General features: G+C 44.4%; 1 protein-coding gene across 1 annotated transcript; it reads left to right on the top strand.

Annotated features, from left to right (window-relative positions):
- Positions 1 to 423: 423 nt before the first annotated feature.
- LOC104490620 (limbic system-associated membrane protein-like) lies at positions 424 to 11,864 on the top strand (the record flags this gene model as incomplete). The annotated part of the gene is made up of 4 exons (XM_010132934.1): positions 424 to 589; positions 4,470 to 4,590; positions 5,565 to 5,713; positions 11,829 to 11,864. Coding segments are annotated over 4 exons (472 nt in total), but the record flags the coding sequence as incomplete, so codon positions are not given.
- Positions 11,865 to 16,048: the final 4,184 nt, after the last annotated feature.

Below are 16,048 nucleotides of genomic sequence, written 5' to 3'. Positions count from 1 at the left end.
CTGCACTTGGTCTTATTAAATTTCATACGAAAAAACGGGTGCATACGAAAAGGGTGCTGACAATACATCACTGCATCTGAGGAGCCACTAGCCCTGAACCAGTCTGTTGGCTACAGGCTGACTAATCTCCCCTGGTACTCAGCTATCACACCAGTGAACGTCCACAGGTCTTACATAATGCAGGGTTTGCTTCCTGGGATGGACAGTTTGTGGGATGCAGCGCTTTGGTACTGGTTGTACGCTTCCTTCCAGATTTTCAGAACCCAAGTTTTCCATAACTAGAAAAAACTGCAAGTATCTTGCTGGTATGTTTTCTGAAATAACTTTAAAATCACTCATGAGTGTTTATTTACAGAATCCCTGTTGAGATTGTTCCTTTGTAACAATTAAGCAGAAGACTCCCTAAATCTGAATGCCTAACAGAGCCACCATCTGTATTTTTCTGTCCTACCAGGCAGAGAATTTGAAGGCGAGGAAGAGTATCTGGAGATCCTAGGGATCACGCGAGAGCAATCGGGCAAGTACGAATGCAAAGCTGCCAACGAGGTTGCTTCAGCAGATGTCAAGCAAGTCCGGGTCACTGTGAACTGTGAGTACATCGCAACTGCAGCATGTCAACAGGGAGGGCTTTGCCCACGGGTAGTGATGACTTTAGGATAAACAGAGAAGCCTTTATGGATTTATATTAGATGATCTGAAATGGGAGGGGAGGGGCAGTGCTGCTGAGGAAACTATGTGCAACCAGACACTTATCACAGGGTATAGTTTTGCTTTAAACCTGGTTACATATAAGAAAAGAAAGAAAAAGAGACAGAGAAAAAAAAAAAGAGTAGCTGTGAGTTGCCCCTGCCTCTGCCCTCAGAAACACTGGTGATGCCTTGTTTTCACTCACTGATATTCGGAAGAACGTGAAGTAGCGTGAAGAGAAGCTTCAGCAAGGCAGCAAGGAGAGATAAGAGAGGGTTCAGCCAGCTCAGAGCAAATACACGCCTGCCTGCACCCAGCCATCTCAGCAGTGCCTCATGAGTATCACAGCCCCGAGGCCTTGGGAGAGTGTGGTAGAGGCATGTGTTAATGACTTTCATGCTGGTTTCAGGTCATTAGAATAAAGCCCTCTCTAAGAGACCCTCCATGTACCAATGCAATACAGAAAAGGACCTGACCAAAGGATACGGCAATCCACCTAAAAACACCAAGAGGCACAGTTAGCTGTATGGCTCACCTCCACACCCGTATGAGGCGGGCGTGGATCCCATGGCACATATATGCCTAGACAGATGTCCGCTTCACTCTGCTGGTGTGCTTCTCTCACAGTGATATAAGATATCCCAGACTTCCATTACCCTAATAATCTTACATGTCCATATGCCCATGTCCATATTTTTATGGCTAATCTTTGGCACTGGAGTGATTTAAAGTGAATATCCCCATCTACCTCGTCTGCTTCCTTGCTTGGAGGCTAATACCTCTGCAGCAGGGACAGATGAATGGGAGGTAAAACCTTCCCTGACCTTCTTCAGTTTACACACCAGTATATTAACTTCAACTGAAATTGGAGATAGTTACAGACATGTTTCAGGGTGCATATGTATGGCCTTGATTCACCAGCAGCACTCTCGGGGACTGGGTTAGGGCAAAGAGCTGACTGCAGCAGGTCTTCAGCCCATTCCAGTCTGATTTTCCACCACAGGTGATTATAGCACCTTCTAATACCATTCTTGCTTTTTGTCTCTTTCTTTCCCTTTGGGCCATCACAAAAGATCAACTTGTCTGTCTTGCTTAGAAGTCAAGGTTATAGGCTCCCTGCAGCATCTTCGGAATCCACACGGGTTTTATAATTTCCTTAGAAATTGGGTGTCAGTGGTTTAACACTGCCTGCTTCATGGGCCAAATTTGGCATTAATGCAAAACTGTAATAGCAGATTTTCTGCACTAAAGCTGTTGAGGGCTTTTTCCTCACAAAACAGCTGAGTTTATAAACTTGAGACATTTCATAAGAACCAATTAATATTTTCAAATATTTATGTGAAGCATAATTTCAATGATGCTTTTAGCACGGTTGAAACAGATTGTTTGTATAAATTCAGAATGTTTGATTTTGCCTTCATTTCAATTCGTAATAACTATATAACAATAAGATCTTAAACATTTTTACTATTGGAATATATGAAAATATAATGTGATAATTGTAATACTATGATGTGGCTTAATTTGTAATATAAGCAACTTATAAATTCCTTCAGGACTGATCTTTCCTTTTGAAACAAAGGAAGAAAACCTAAGAGGTCATGAGGGCCCTGCAGGATGGAGAAAAATCCATCCTGTTTGGGGAATGAAAGCTAGACATTTGCATGCATCTTTCCTTATCTTGCTTCTTTAAACTATACCACAAGCAGCAGAAAGTGGGAAAACTACAGTAAATTTGAAAAATGGGACCTGTCCAACCTCAGGATCTTCCTGGACATCTCTTATCATCTGCTGACCTGTGAAGCATGTAGTTTGTCAGCCGGGACTGCAGGAGAGAACGTCCTCGCTTTGCTTTGGTCTCACACTACCACCTTCAGGCTTCCCAAGTAATGGCCCTTCCACATCACAGGTAGGGAAACTGAGGCCTGAGGAAGAGTAGCAGGAGAATAGCTAAAAGGAACCCACTCCTGGCTTTCCCATCAGCAAACAGCTAAACACAGAGCAGCTGCTTTCTGAGAACAACAGGCTGGTTTGTTCAGGGCCACCGCCTGCTCCTTCTCCTGGGAGAGCACTGTAGCAAGCAGCCTGCCCTTTGCGGGGCAGACAGCCTCAGGGCCAGCAGTGCCTTAACAAAAGTGGTGGCAGGTGAGGTATGGCCTGTCCACCTGTCTGGACTCCGTCCTTCAAAAAAACTGAGGAGGGTGGCTAAAGCAGGGACTGCTCAAAGCAAGGGGCTGGGCTCCCTGGCAGCAGCCTGGGGAGCACACACCTGCCAGGGTAATTTTCTAGGCCCACAGAAAGATGCTTGTTGATTTTGTGACTCACCTCTTGTGCTAGAATCAATGAAATGGAGAAGGTTTGTCTCGCTGTTCAAACCAAAGAAATGGAGAAGGATGCTTTAAAAATCACCTTCACTATCCTTTTATTACCTCCCCTCATTTCCAAATTAAAATATTTACATGAACCCACAGCCTTTGAATGTAGGATCCTATTTATGTACACTTATTAATATTTATGGTGTTAGAGGGCGCGCTGCAATATCCCTAAAGCCCTGCATAAAATCCCGATTAAGGTCAGGAAAGGGATCACATTGAGATGGCTAATATGTTCACAACCAAACTTCTTTCCATACATTTTGTAGACAGAATTATTTTTTTCTTTGACTGACACAATCCGTTTTGATTCCTTTTTTTGGCCTTTCAGTGCTGGGATGGGTACAGATGGTGGAGCTGTACTCTGAACACTCAGGGCATGCTTTACAGTAACTCAGCAAAGTAGCTGAGTTGCAGCCCCATAATCTCAGGGTATGCAAGTATTAGTGATGAGAGACAACTCCCTTATTTCCTGAACCCTCTCAGCAGCCAGGTGGAAGTATTCTGCCTTTTAACATACAAAGCTTGTCACATAACATTTTGAACGTGGGGCTGGGATTGAGGATGCTGGTGCCTGCCTTATGCAGCGCCCAGCCAGCACTGAGACCTAGCTCCCGTGGAGCACACCAATATATTTCCCATGTTTTGTTTGCCCATGGCACAGCTCTCAGTCTTCAAAGCCAGCAGAGGTGGGAGCACTGCACTGCGCTGAGGGCAAGCTTCACGCAGAGCAAGCCCTCTTGGAGCCTGTGACAAAGCATGATGTCCCGGAAGGTTTGGGCAGGATTTGTGACTAGACGCATAAGGGAAGTTTCTCAACAAGTGTTATGGCTCTCAAAGTTACACACACAGCTTCTGCTACAGCTCTTCCTTTTTAAGCTGTGAATGTGTTTCTGTCTCACACATGTTGCCTCAGTCCTTTCCTTTCTTATTATATTTTTGACATGTAGGCAGAGAGGTTGTATGGAAAACAATTTTCATGCTAGTGTTAAATTACTTTATTCCTTTTACTTTTGCTGTCTTCCTTTACCCTTGATGAAGTCTTTCTCTCACCTTCTCTCTGATGAGCCCATGTGAACTAGAGATCTGCAGTAAATATTCATAAATTACAGAAGTCCGTCATTAACCTTAACTCTGCCTCTGTATGCCTGTGCGTTTATGACAGAACTTTATTCAGTGTCGCTGAACAGAAGCACATGTAAGGAGTGATGCCAACATGGTGTATTAGGAAGAGTTCAAAGAGTAGGTATTATCTGGGGACGGGCAGGGGACAGCGTTTGCCACAGCAAGCAGCAACCTTGGGCTTCCACTGGCCTAAATGGTTCGCATGAGGAAGCCAGCCCTGACATAGTTTCACTGTTTTGTTCCACTTGGAAGCATATGAAGTGACAATGTGTTTCCTTCCTGCAGACCCTCCCACCATCACAGAATCCAAGAGCAATGAAGCGGCCACAGGACGACAAGCCTTACTCCGATGCGAGGCATCAGCAGTGCCCACGCCTGATTTTGAGTGGTACAGAGATGATACCAGGTAAGACTTTTAGCTCACCTCTTCCTTTCTGTCCTTTTCAGTCCACTCTATAAAGGATCCTTAGAGAATCACCTATCATCCTCCCCAACTCATCTTCTCAAACAGATTACTTTTCACAAACCGTGTAAGTCACGATGGTCCCATCAGATTCGGCAGAGCCAGCATGGGGTGAAGGCGGCAATCCCTCTTTGCACTGGGGATGCTGAAGGAACCACAGAGGATGGAGCTCTTGCCTTTAAGTCAGTTATGGGCCAATGCACAATTAAGACATCGATAATGCTTTCTTCCTGACGATGTCTATGCCTTAAATAGTGTATGACACAGACAAAAAAAAAAAGAAATAGGCAGTGTTAGTCTCCAAGCAGATAATGCCACTTTAGGTGCCTTCATTTGGAGAAAGAAGCTGCTGAGGTCTAAGATTCCCTCATCTGTGTGAGCTGAGCCACCCAGATTTGCCTATGAGAGAAAATGAGAAAAGGGCTCTGTCCCTTATACCTGAGCATTTATTTACCTTGCATTAAGATCGTTGTGTTATTATCCTAGTTTTTAACCCGACCCACGTGCACAGGCGCAGGGGTGACACAGCTTTGGTATTTGCACATATTGGAACACATGAATTGGTATGTTCCACTGAAATTGTTTAGTTCAGGTGCAGAGTAGCCCTCAGTTAGCCATGGTATGTTCATTTCCAAGTGTTAGCACTGGATAAGGCTTCATCCCTTTCCCTCAACTCTTCTTGCTTCTCCACTGCTTTACCATGGCATTTCACCCCACTGCTCTCCTTCTTCCTTTCATTCCTGCCTCCTGCTTTCCATAAATGCCTTCTTTGGTCTCTTCTCACGTCTCCTTCCTGCCTCCATCCATACTCACCTGCCAGATGTGCTGAATGACTGGTTTACTGCCTGCTGGGCAGTGTTTTCCTTCCCAATACACAACTGCCATTGCACTATACACCTCTTCTCCTGTCTTCCCAGGATAAACAGTGCCAATGGTCTGGAGATAAAGAGCACGGGAAGCCAGTCTCTGCTGATGGTGGCCAATGTCACTGAGGAACACTACGGCAACTACACCTGCGTGGCTGCCAACAAGCTGGGAGTCACAAATGCCAGCCTATATCTTTACAGTAAGTATGGGAGAGGGTGAAGGGAGGTCCAGGTTGCTCTCACAAAGACCAGGCTGTGTAGGAAGCACACGGTGACCAAAACTCAGGAAAGCATCCACTTGCCACCCCCAAACCTCCAGCCGTGAAATGGCTTTCATCGCATTGCTTCAGATATCTGCATGTTCATACTTGCCGTGAAACACAAACACAGCCAAATTAAAAGGCTTACAGTCAAGCCTTTTGATTGACTTTCTTTGCTGAAGTCAGATTTTGTTAAAATAATAAAAACATGTTTGTTTTAAAGCTGGAAACAAAACTCCCTTTAGAATGACAGCCCTTTTAATAAGGAGACATAAGGTCAGGGCTCAGAGGGTCCGTGACAGCTGAGAAATGACAAGTAATTCAGAGAGATGGAGAGAACTAGCCACCAAGCCTGAGGAGAACAAAAGAGAGTCAAAAGAAAGAGAAATGAGTTTGAAAATGGAAGGGAAAGAAGTGGGAAAAGACAGAATGATGTAAAGGGGCATACCACAAGGAACATGGGGGAAAGGTAATCAGCAGATGAAATATGGAATAAAATTCCTTGGATCTCATTCTGCTACCTTTTAATTATTGAGTTTGTCATAGTAGGTTGGGACAGAAGTTGGGACTAGACCAAACTCTAGAGCAGAGTTACCTGCTGGATCTGAATTTTGCAGCTGATTCAAACCTGACCCTACAGAGGCCCCGCTGCTCACCTGCCGCCCATGCACACATACAAACTGTGGCATATTCGAAATGCAATTCCCAGTTCCAGGTCCAAAACGTGGACTTGACATGGACCACACGTTGTTATTGCCACCAGAAATAGACTGCAGCAGAATGACCCACTCACACGAATGGCCACATAGACACAGAAGTGACTTAGGACCGTATTCCTCTGACAGTCCCAGATTGAATTAAAACACTCAGGCCATGACCTGCATGTCCTTTTAAACAGAAAAAAAGATAAGCTGTGTAAAGCAATCTTAGCATGGGACGCAGTTTAGTCTAGTTTCTGCTGTGTGTGTGTGTGTGTGTGTGTGTGTGTTCAGATTAATCAATCAAACTATCAGAAAACCAGCATTTTGATTTGGTTATTTTTTAACAGATGTAGTGCAAAAGGATAAATCCATTGACACTCTTTGTTTACCATCTCTGGATTGTTTTCAAGGCAGTTTGAATTTTTGCAAAATTTGGGTGTTTTATATGGAAGGTTTTTTCCTAAAGAACAGATATTATCACAAAAAAAACATATATTTGATTTTCTGTAGCATTGCAGCACACAAAGCAAATTTCTGCTCTGAAAGTCTTTTCATGCTGGTCTTGTGACTGTCATGAGATTCAAATAAAATCCTCAGGCAGCAATCTGGAACACAATTTTCAAATACTCCAGATTTGTTCTTGCTGATATTAATATAATGCTAAGTTTAGAATCCATTATTTGTGGCTGAATTCTAAATTTGGCCCTCTCTGTTGGTTCCTGTTACACAGATGAGCTGAAATGCATCACTGAAACAAAATATAAGATGAAATTCAATAATAATATGTATGCACATGTGATTTTAGCTGGGGGGGTTGGTTTTGCTAGAAAAGCATTTTGCGTGACTTCAGAACTTCACCTCAGAGGATCTCAAAGAATTCGCTAGCAATGAATATTTTAACATCACAAGTTATTTAGAAATGGGTGAGTGTTGTTAGCACCATTTTGCAGTAGGAAACTACGGTACAGAGTGAAGAAGTGGTTTACCCATGGTCGTAAAATGAGTGGCAGAACCTGTAAGAGACCTGAGGAGGTCTCATGAAATTGTCGTTAACTATTCCAGAAGGAATGTGGCAACTATTAAAGATGCCTTGTAACAGCGAGGGCCATGTTTTAGCCTCCTTTTGATGTGTATGAGGACAACTTTTTTTCTTTCAGGTTGTTGAATTTTGTTTATAACTCTTACCTTAGAATTTCAAGGCTTATTTATGATGGAAAACACTAGAGAACTTCATAAGAGCCAGAAAAACGGAGGTGCAGAAGCTGAGAGATGACTTTCAGCAGACTGTTCCTAACTTCTATTGTTGCAGCTTAGTTAATCCCTATTTCTTCAAAGTGCAATTGCTTCATATTATTTCAGGAAATCGTTGTTCTCCTTCTAGATAGTGTGGAAGAGGGAGAAAAAATAATAAATTCTGGTAGGCTACAGGTGGTATTTTTAAGGTTAACAAATCGGGGGGAAATGAGTGAAGGGAATTTGGCCTTATAAAGACAAAGAAAGCACCTGAAAAAACCTACAAGCCCAGATGAAAAAAATGCTGCAGTGATCATGCAGTAGCTGAAATAACAGGTAATGCACAGTCCCAGCCACACACCCAGGCAGAAAAATAAAGTAGTGCCAAGTTTTTGCAAGGTACAGCAGATAGTCAAATACTTGGGAGTGTTTTTCATCCCTAGAATCAGAGATTTTATTTCTTTTTTAAATAGAGAGCAAGCTCACTGTAGGGCTACATCCCACTAGGGAAGCAGATACAGCAACAGTTCCTCAGTGTCCCATTGCAGCACAAAAAAGAATGGCAGCCAGGAGTGAAGAAACAACCAGAGAGTTAATAATGAGGTACTGGCAGTTTTGCCTGAGGTGAAGGGCAGAAGGGGAGCTAGCGAAATGATGTGAAGGAACAGCTTGGCAGTAAAGAAAAATGGGTGACTACCATTCCAGGAAATCTCAGCCAATATTGAAAAACTCTTGGAGAGACCAAGCACCTTAGATGTCAATGCCATAGACAGAAGATACATTAAAATACAAAAGCAGCTCCCTTGAGCTGTATGAATAGATAGCTAGTGATCTTCTTTAAAGGATGTAGCCGCAGGACTGCCTGATGTAGGTGGCAAGATTTATACATCTCGCTCCTGAAGACTGAGTTTACAACAACATAAAAAATGGCCATACCAAAGGTCTGTCTTACCCTGGAACCTGACTTCAACAGCAATATGGAATATATTTGCAGAGAGGGTATTCAGGTACAGTTTGATGATACAACTGATCTAATAGCTTCTTGCCATCCCTTCTTCCCCACTCCTTTTGCTCACCCTGCTCTCTGCCACATGCTTTTGTTGTTTACCATATTCTGGTACTCAGCCGGGCAATCCACTGAGCCTGTGGAATCTGCTAAACCAGTGAAAAAGTAACCAAGCTTTACCGCCCACCCCCCAAAGTACCCCCAAACATTTTATGTTGTTATACGGAGCTGAATTAGTTCATGGAAGGGCCTAACAAGCACCAGAGCCCATGCAAAAGGGGAAGCCATATCACACATCTGTGGCAGTGAGCAGCTGGGAAGCAAGACCATGTTTTCCAGCATTAGCAAGACAGGAAATGATTCTGACAGGAAATTATTAGCAAGACAGGTGATTCACCTCTGCAAAGCCTAGGAACAGGTTTTGTAACCCCCAAGCACAAAATACTGTGAGACCTAGGAAAGGGGCAGTAACACAGAACTCTGTTTAAATTACCAGAGAGAGAGGCCAAGCCAGGGCTGCCATCACAGAGCAACAGTGGTGAAAAGTAGTGCCACAACTGAAGGGAAAGGTTGGGTTTTTTTTTCCCTAAGTATATTAGGAAGAGGGAATGTGTTTTCTTTTCATTCCACTCAGCTAACAGAGTGCTGTGAAAAGCATTATGAGTAAATTTGTATCTTAAGCCACACTACACAGAAGTGTAAATATGTGTATATATACCAGATACACATCTGTTGTACAAGTGTGTACACGAGTATGTACACAAATGCACGCACCTGTGTGATGTATAAGCAAGCACAAAACACACCCTCACCAGCACACAGAAGCAGGCAAGGCACCTGATGCATTCTAGCAAGGCAGAGAAAAGAAATGAAATCTTTTCCAAAGTAGTTGACCTCTGCCTCCCACAGAGCTAGCCTATCCCAGAGGATAAAACAGGAGACAAAAGGAGCGCTGCACATCCTCATGCAGTCCTGCTGGTTAAATTGTCTCAGTTATAGAAGACTGCCACCTCATCAGGTCCCCTGCCACATCCTCTGTGGCTTGCATCCTCTGCACCTTTCAGGGAGTAAGGAAACGCAGAGGTGAAGCAGCAGCTGGTAAGGCCTGTACCAATTAGAAGCAGGAGCAGACAGGATTCCACCCCTGCCTCCTCCAGAAGCTTCGAGTAGAGCTATCATTACTGTCCAGCCGTTTTAATCGCGGCAAGTGGCACGTTCCTAAGAAGAGCTGGCACTTGCCTCTAACTTGTCATTTTTTGTTGGTGTCCCAGCACAAGTACTGGCTGCATGAACACACTTACATCCCCTCTCCTAACTCTCTGCCCACTCTTTGTTGTCCCTGAACATTTGCTCATGATGGTTGCTGCTAGGGTCTGGAGCGTAACTGTGTCCGAAATCTCTCAGTGGCCCCTAGTGCAAACCCGATGTTTTCCCAGGAGCTGTCAATAACTTTACTCAAGGAAAGTGGTTAGGGTGACAGCCAGATGGGGCAAGGCTGAGACACTGCTAATGAGCCAGGGTGGAGCAATAAAGGTAGCACACAGCGGGCGAGGGGAACAGAGGTAGTCCTTGAGTAGAAAGCAGCATAATAATGAGGCCGTAGTGCTTTGCTTTTACTGCTTATGCTGTGCAGTCTGCAGCCTGCTGTGCGGGAAGAAGGTAAAGGGGAGCTGAGTTATTTAACCAAACTAAATAACAAGGAAGTCATGTCAGCACAACAGCCTGCTTTCACAGAACAATAGTCCCCTGTTGCTACATAAACACAGAGATCCAGGCTAGCCCTGAATTTTCTAAGCAAGAGACAATCTCCCCTGTGCCTGCTGTGGATTCAAACAGTTCCATTACCACCATAAGGGCAGGAGATCTGCTGGTATCACATGGATGGGCCTGACCTGCTACATCCCCGTGAGCTCCAGCGAGTCAGAAACCAGCTCTTTGCACCAAGGGTTTTGTATATAGAGCATTAGCCTCCAGATAACCGGGCCTTGGCTGATCAGAGAATAACAGTGGACTACCGATGTGTCTTGCCAAGCTCTATGTCCATCAGCAGTGATCTTAGCATGATCCTTACTGGTAAGCCAGGAGAGAACTCATTGCCCCAAGCCTATCAGCTGTTGCATAGTGGCATATCTCTACAGCTTAATGTCTACCTATTGATCAGTTCATGAGTGGGAACTTGTCTCAGTCAGTACGAGGCATCCAGCAAGCTCTGAAGGTAATGAAAGGAGACCCAGTGATCAGAGTCAGGCCTGGGGGGCTTGTATTCTTGGTTCTGCACCTGGCTCTGCCAACATTCAGCATCTGACCTTGGGCAACTTGCTTCCTTGCTCTGTGCATGAGCTGCACTATGTGTAAAATGGAACTAACACAACTGTTAGCCTCAGACTGAGGTCTCCAAAACCCATTTCCTGCAGTGTCTGTGCAATTTTTCTGAGATCCTTGTGTGGATGAAGTAAAGCCTGAAGCCAGCAGTAACGTATAACAAAGTTCTGCTGTGACGTATAACAAGGATGCATTGTAAAAGCCCTGTAAACAAAACAGCAGGCTCTGTGTACAACTAGAGTTTGATGAGTCTGCAAAAACTCTGTTCCCCTCAGAAAACAAAATCTCAAAAGAAGTAGAGTCCCCTTGAGGATTCACCAGGATAACTCAGATGCTCAGATCCTCAAGGCACCTGTCACTGGCAAGAAATTGTAAAAAAAGTTCTGGGGAGGCAGCAACTACTCATAGAGGACCTCTCTGCCAAGACTAGTTTCCAGCCAGAGGTGTAGCTAAGAGGAACTGTAGTATGATGACATGAGTGATCTTGGAAGTCAGAGGGGAGATATGGCCCATCAACTCCAATTACGTTCACTGCAGATGCTTAATCCCTCTTGCTGTGTGGATATTATTTGTTTAGTTTTTCAAATTACTTCTCTCTGACTCCCAGTCCCAGGGGATGTAGATGTGTATTAGGTGTGTTGCTAGCAAAATGCTCTGTATATGAAACCTACTCTAGTTCATCTAATCGGGGGATGGACAACTCCATCAGGTTTGTATCTGCTGCTTGCTTGGTGTGAAAAGTGGCTTGTCCTTTTCTCCTGCATGTTGCTTATTGTTTTTTTTCCCCCCTTAGAACGAGTTTTACCCACACTCCCCAATCCTTTTCCAGGTCAGTATATGTTTTATGTTGAAGTAGCTCTTTAGCCGGGTCATTCTCCGTCATCCTGACAAATACTCAGATCTAGAGATGGACAAAACAGCTCAGAAATGCAGGATAATAAGGGTTTTCCCTTCTTGTCTATATGTCATTTGGTCTCTTCTGCTCACCTTCATCCTTCCCCTTGCCCTTCCCTTTTCAAAAAACAATCAACTGAACAGCAAAAACCTTTACCCAATCTTTGAGCCATGACATTGTATCCTCACCCAGGTCTGGACAGTCTTCAGTGAGGTTCAATTTGTCTGCAGACAGACCTACTCCTAATACATACTCCCGTACGAAGCTGTTTTTGCCCAGATGTTTGATTTGTATCAAAAACATGTGCACACCTAAAATTTTGCAGAGTCAGTGGAAGGGACAAGTGAGAAACTAAAAATTAAATTGTTGCCAGGAGGTTTTTTCACTCAAGTTGTGCAAACTACTTACTTTTGTTTTCTCATTCCTCTGTCACACCCCCCCAAGTCTGCCAGTCACATAGTGCTGCATTTGAGGCAGAGAGCATGAAAAGAGGCACATGGTGAGGCGATACTGCCTGCTTATTCAAAGGGAAGAAGGTATGAAGGCAAAACAGGGTCTGAGTACTTCTCCTGTCCCGGTGCTGCCCAAACATGCCTCAGGTCCAGGCAGCATGGCCCCAACATCCACATGAGATGCGGGGCTTGGATGTGACCTTGAGGTTCTGAAAAAGCACAGAGACCAGGTGCTTCCAGCAAGCAAGCTACAGTGTTGGAAAGTACTGTAAACTGAAAGTTTGAAACTAAATCAACGATAAGGCAGCCAGTCCCCGAAATCACTTAAAAAAATCTTGGCCTAGAGCTCCTTAGTAGTTTTGTTTTGCCTCCATATGATGAAGATCCACTCAACTCATGGGATAATCAGAGGCCTAAATGGTTAATGTCTGTGCAGAGCTCTGGGATGGAGTGTTAGTAGGAACCCCTGTTGTTTTGCAGAAGAGCACCTGTCCAAGTAAAGCACCTGCAGGTACTCCCATGAAAAGGAGAATAAGTGCTGGGTGTTACACCAGCTCCGTTTAACTGCTCTGCCGTTCTCAAATCAAGCTCTGCTCTTGGCAACTTATTCAGGCTCAGGATGTAGTCACAATTGCCTATTTAAAAGGCAAATCCACAAATACAATTAAAGAAAAGTACCTACAAAAAAAAGGAGGGGGGTGGGGAGGGAAATCAAGCTACCATTAAAATTAAATCCCAGAGAGTGATTTGTAAATAACATTCAAGGAGCTGAGAAAAGGAATAAAGTAGGCCATTGGGAACCTAGTGTGGAAAAATAAATCCAATTAAACACCATTATCATATGTATTGCAAATGAAACTTGTGCTTGGATATGAAATTAAAGTTGCTGAGGCTGTTTGGGATGTAAGGTTTTGAGGAGTTTTCCAATTTTGGGTGGTTTTTTTTTTTTAAGCAGAATTTTCAATGACAAATATTTTTGTCTGATGGAAAACGCAGGGCTCTTTCTTTTTATGATTATTTTTATTATATATCCTTAAATTCCACAGGCAGGCAGTGTTAATTTTTTTCATAGCTAGCCCTGTTTACAGCTGGTTTTGAATTAGTAGCCCATTAAGCTAAATGATAAAGCAAAAACTGCAAGTGAGCAAGGCCAGGACTTTCATACGAAATACTCGTTCTAATCAAACTGCCAAGGCCATCGTGCACAGCTTTAGTCAATCCTTTAAAACACTTCCCCCTCTGTCTTTGAAGTTGTTATTTTTTTCCCTTTTACTGCTCCCCACTCTTCAGAGATCATCTTGAAGGACATCCTGGCTGACATCACTTCTGTGAGGAATCTCCAGGCATTCGTGTTGCCAAATGCTGGGATATCTCCAGTGACCCAGGCCACGCAAAGAGGATCTTGCAGAGCAAGAAAGTAGAGGTTAAACCCCCTGGACCTCCTTTGTTTTCTGAAAGCCTCTACCAGCTTCTCCAATATGGGCATTCAGCACAGATGTTGGCACTATCTCAACATTTGCTATTACTTTGCTGTTCACCTTCAAAGAAACCTTAGGCATAAAATTTTCTGGTTAGACCTTTTTCTCCCCGTGAGTCGATGTTCTGAGATACATTCCTCAACTCTCAAATGACCTCTTCTCAATGACCAGAATCACAGCCTCCTCCTTCTTTCTCCCTCACTTTCCATTTCTTTTCAGCCTCAGTAACACTCCCCTGCCCCATGAGGTTTTGAGCATTAATTTAAAAGGAAGGTATTTTGAGCTGAAGAGCACTGTAGTCATGCTAAGCATTGCTATCATTAGCTAGCTGCTGTGAAAACATCTTGCTTTCAAGCAGGCCAGAGACTCAGAAGCGGCCCATTCAACTAAACACATGGGACTTGAATTTGATGAGGCAGTTTCCTAAAAGGCTGGTGGAGCCCAGCTGATTCAGCTCTTAACTGAATTGTCCTTGGTAAATTTTCCAGCCCTCCTGATTTTGCAGCCGGGCACTCAAAATGCCCCGAAATGTCTTCTGGGATGATGCCACATCATCACATCTTCCTGTATGCATTGTAACATCCCATCTTATGTAATGGCATGAAACAAGACTTGACTGTCACAAAGAAGGCCTTCCTGCATCATCAGGTGGCTTTTCAAAAGGATTTTTCTTGTGGAAAAGGAGAATTTGCTCATCCCATGCCACATCTGCCAATGACAGGGCACTGTTCAACCTCAAAGGGGGCTGTTGCAATTATGGCATTAGCTCCATCTCTGTCCCCCATCGTCCCTTGTCCTCAGCTCTTCGAACACAGACTCCCTCCTTCATGATTAGCACCTAGTGTCCACATCAGAATGGCCTCGCTGGACCAATGAGCTTCAAAACCTGCAAGTCTTCCTCACAAGAGTTTTGCAGTGAGGCCTTACCACAAGACTAACCAGAAGCTTTCTCAGTGTGGTTAGCTTGAATGTCCTGGGAGCTCTGCCAGGGGGATGCTGTGTTTCCCAGAAAGCAGCACATTGGGGACTGCCCGCAGGGCAGCAAGCGTGCTAGTCTTCGAGGCCTCATCAAAGTCACACCCATCAACAAAGTGACAAAAGATTTATGGCAATAGTGTGTTAGCAATTAGGGAGGGGGAGGGAAAAGGAGAATGAGCAGGCCTGTCTTTCTGCCAAAACGCGCACTGATCGGAGAATGACCCTGTATGACTGTAGATTGTAGCTAGTCTCCATTTAGCTGTAGCCCGTGTAGCTTGTACTGTCACTAATGCCTTCATCAGGTGGGTGGGAGCTGCGGGGGAGGGAGAAAAGAGATGGTCATTTGGGTCTGATGACCAGAGTGGGAAACAGAGAATATTTTTCTTTCTTACACCCTCTCGGTCCTCTTCTCGCTCTATGGAGATCCTAGCTATGGAGAAGAGAGCTCATCTCTTGCAGCGGTCACCTCCATCCATCTCTCCTCCTCTTTTGCTTTCTCAAGAGCATAGCCCTGTCAGTTTTGCTGAGCAGGCAGCTCTCATGTCAGCAGAATCTGCTTTGGCAAAGGGATGAACATCTGTATATTTCAAAGCTAAAGAGAGAAGCATGGCAAAATACACCAGAGAGTACAAACTGTAAAGGGTTAACACATTATTGGGGTTTGCTGACTAGGCAGTTTCCACAGAAACCACCCCTCCCAGCACTCCCTTTAGCTGGTGTGGCCAGCTAAAGAACCCATCTGTCTCTGGAGTCCTCTTCACTGAGGCCAGAGGGTGCTTTCTCAGCTGGGCTCCAAGAAAGGGTCAGTGAAAACCCAGGCTTGGGCAGCCTTTGAAACAAAATTGTTGGCAGAGCTGAGGAAGCTGTAGCATTAACAGGCCAAAACAGCCAATCTTGCCCTATCATCATCCTGACATACAAACAACCAGCAGAGAAAAATAATGGCCATAGGGACCAAGCACAGGAGAGCATGTTTGAAGCCATGTGCAAGTCTGGTATTTACATAAATTCTCGGGCATTCAGGGGCCATAGTTCAGCCGTACCATCACTCTGCAGTGATGTGTGCCTGACTATTTGGAGCACACCTCTCTTCCCTGAAAGCTGGCTGAGCCCCAGGCATAGGCATATGATAACGCCCATGAGCCTCCGTGGGAAGCACAACTCAAAGCTCTCCTCGTTACCTGCCGATGGTATCCAGACAGATTTTCCA

The sequence above is a fragment of the Buceros rhinoceros genome, unplaced genomic scaffold (assembly GCF_000710305.1).
Source record: "Buceros rhinoceros silvestris isolate BGI_N320 unplaced genomic scaffold, ASM71030v1 scaffold14050, whole genome shotgun sequence".
Taxonomy (NCBI): Eukaryota; Metazoa; Chordata; class Aves; order Bucerotiformes; family Bucerotidae; genus Buceros; species Buceros rhinoceros.
The sequence above is the reverse complement of the archived record's forward strand: the minus strand, read 5'-3'. Positions and strand labels throughout refer to the sequence as shown.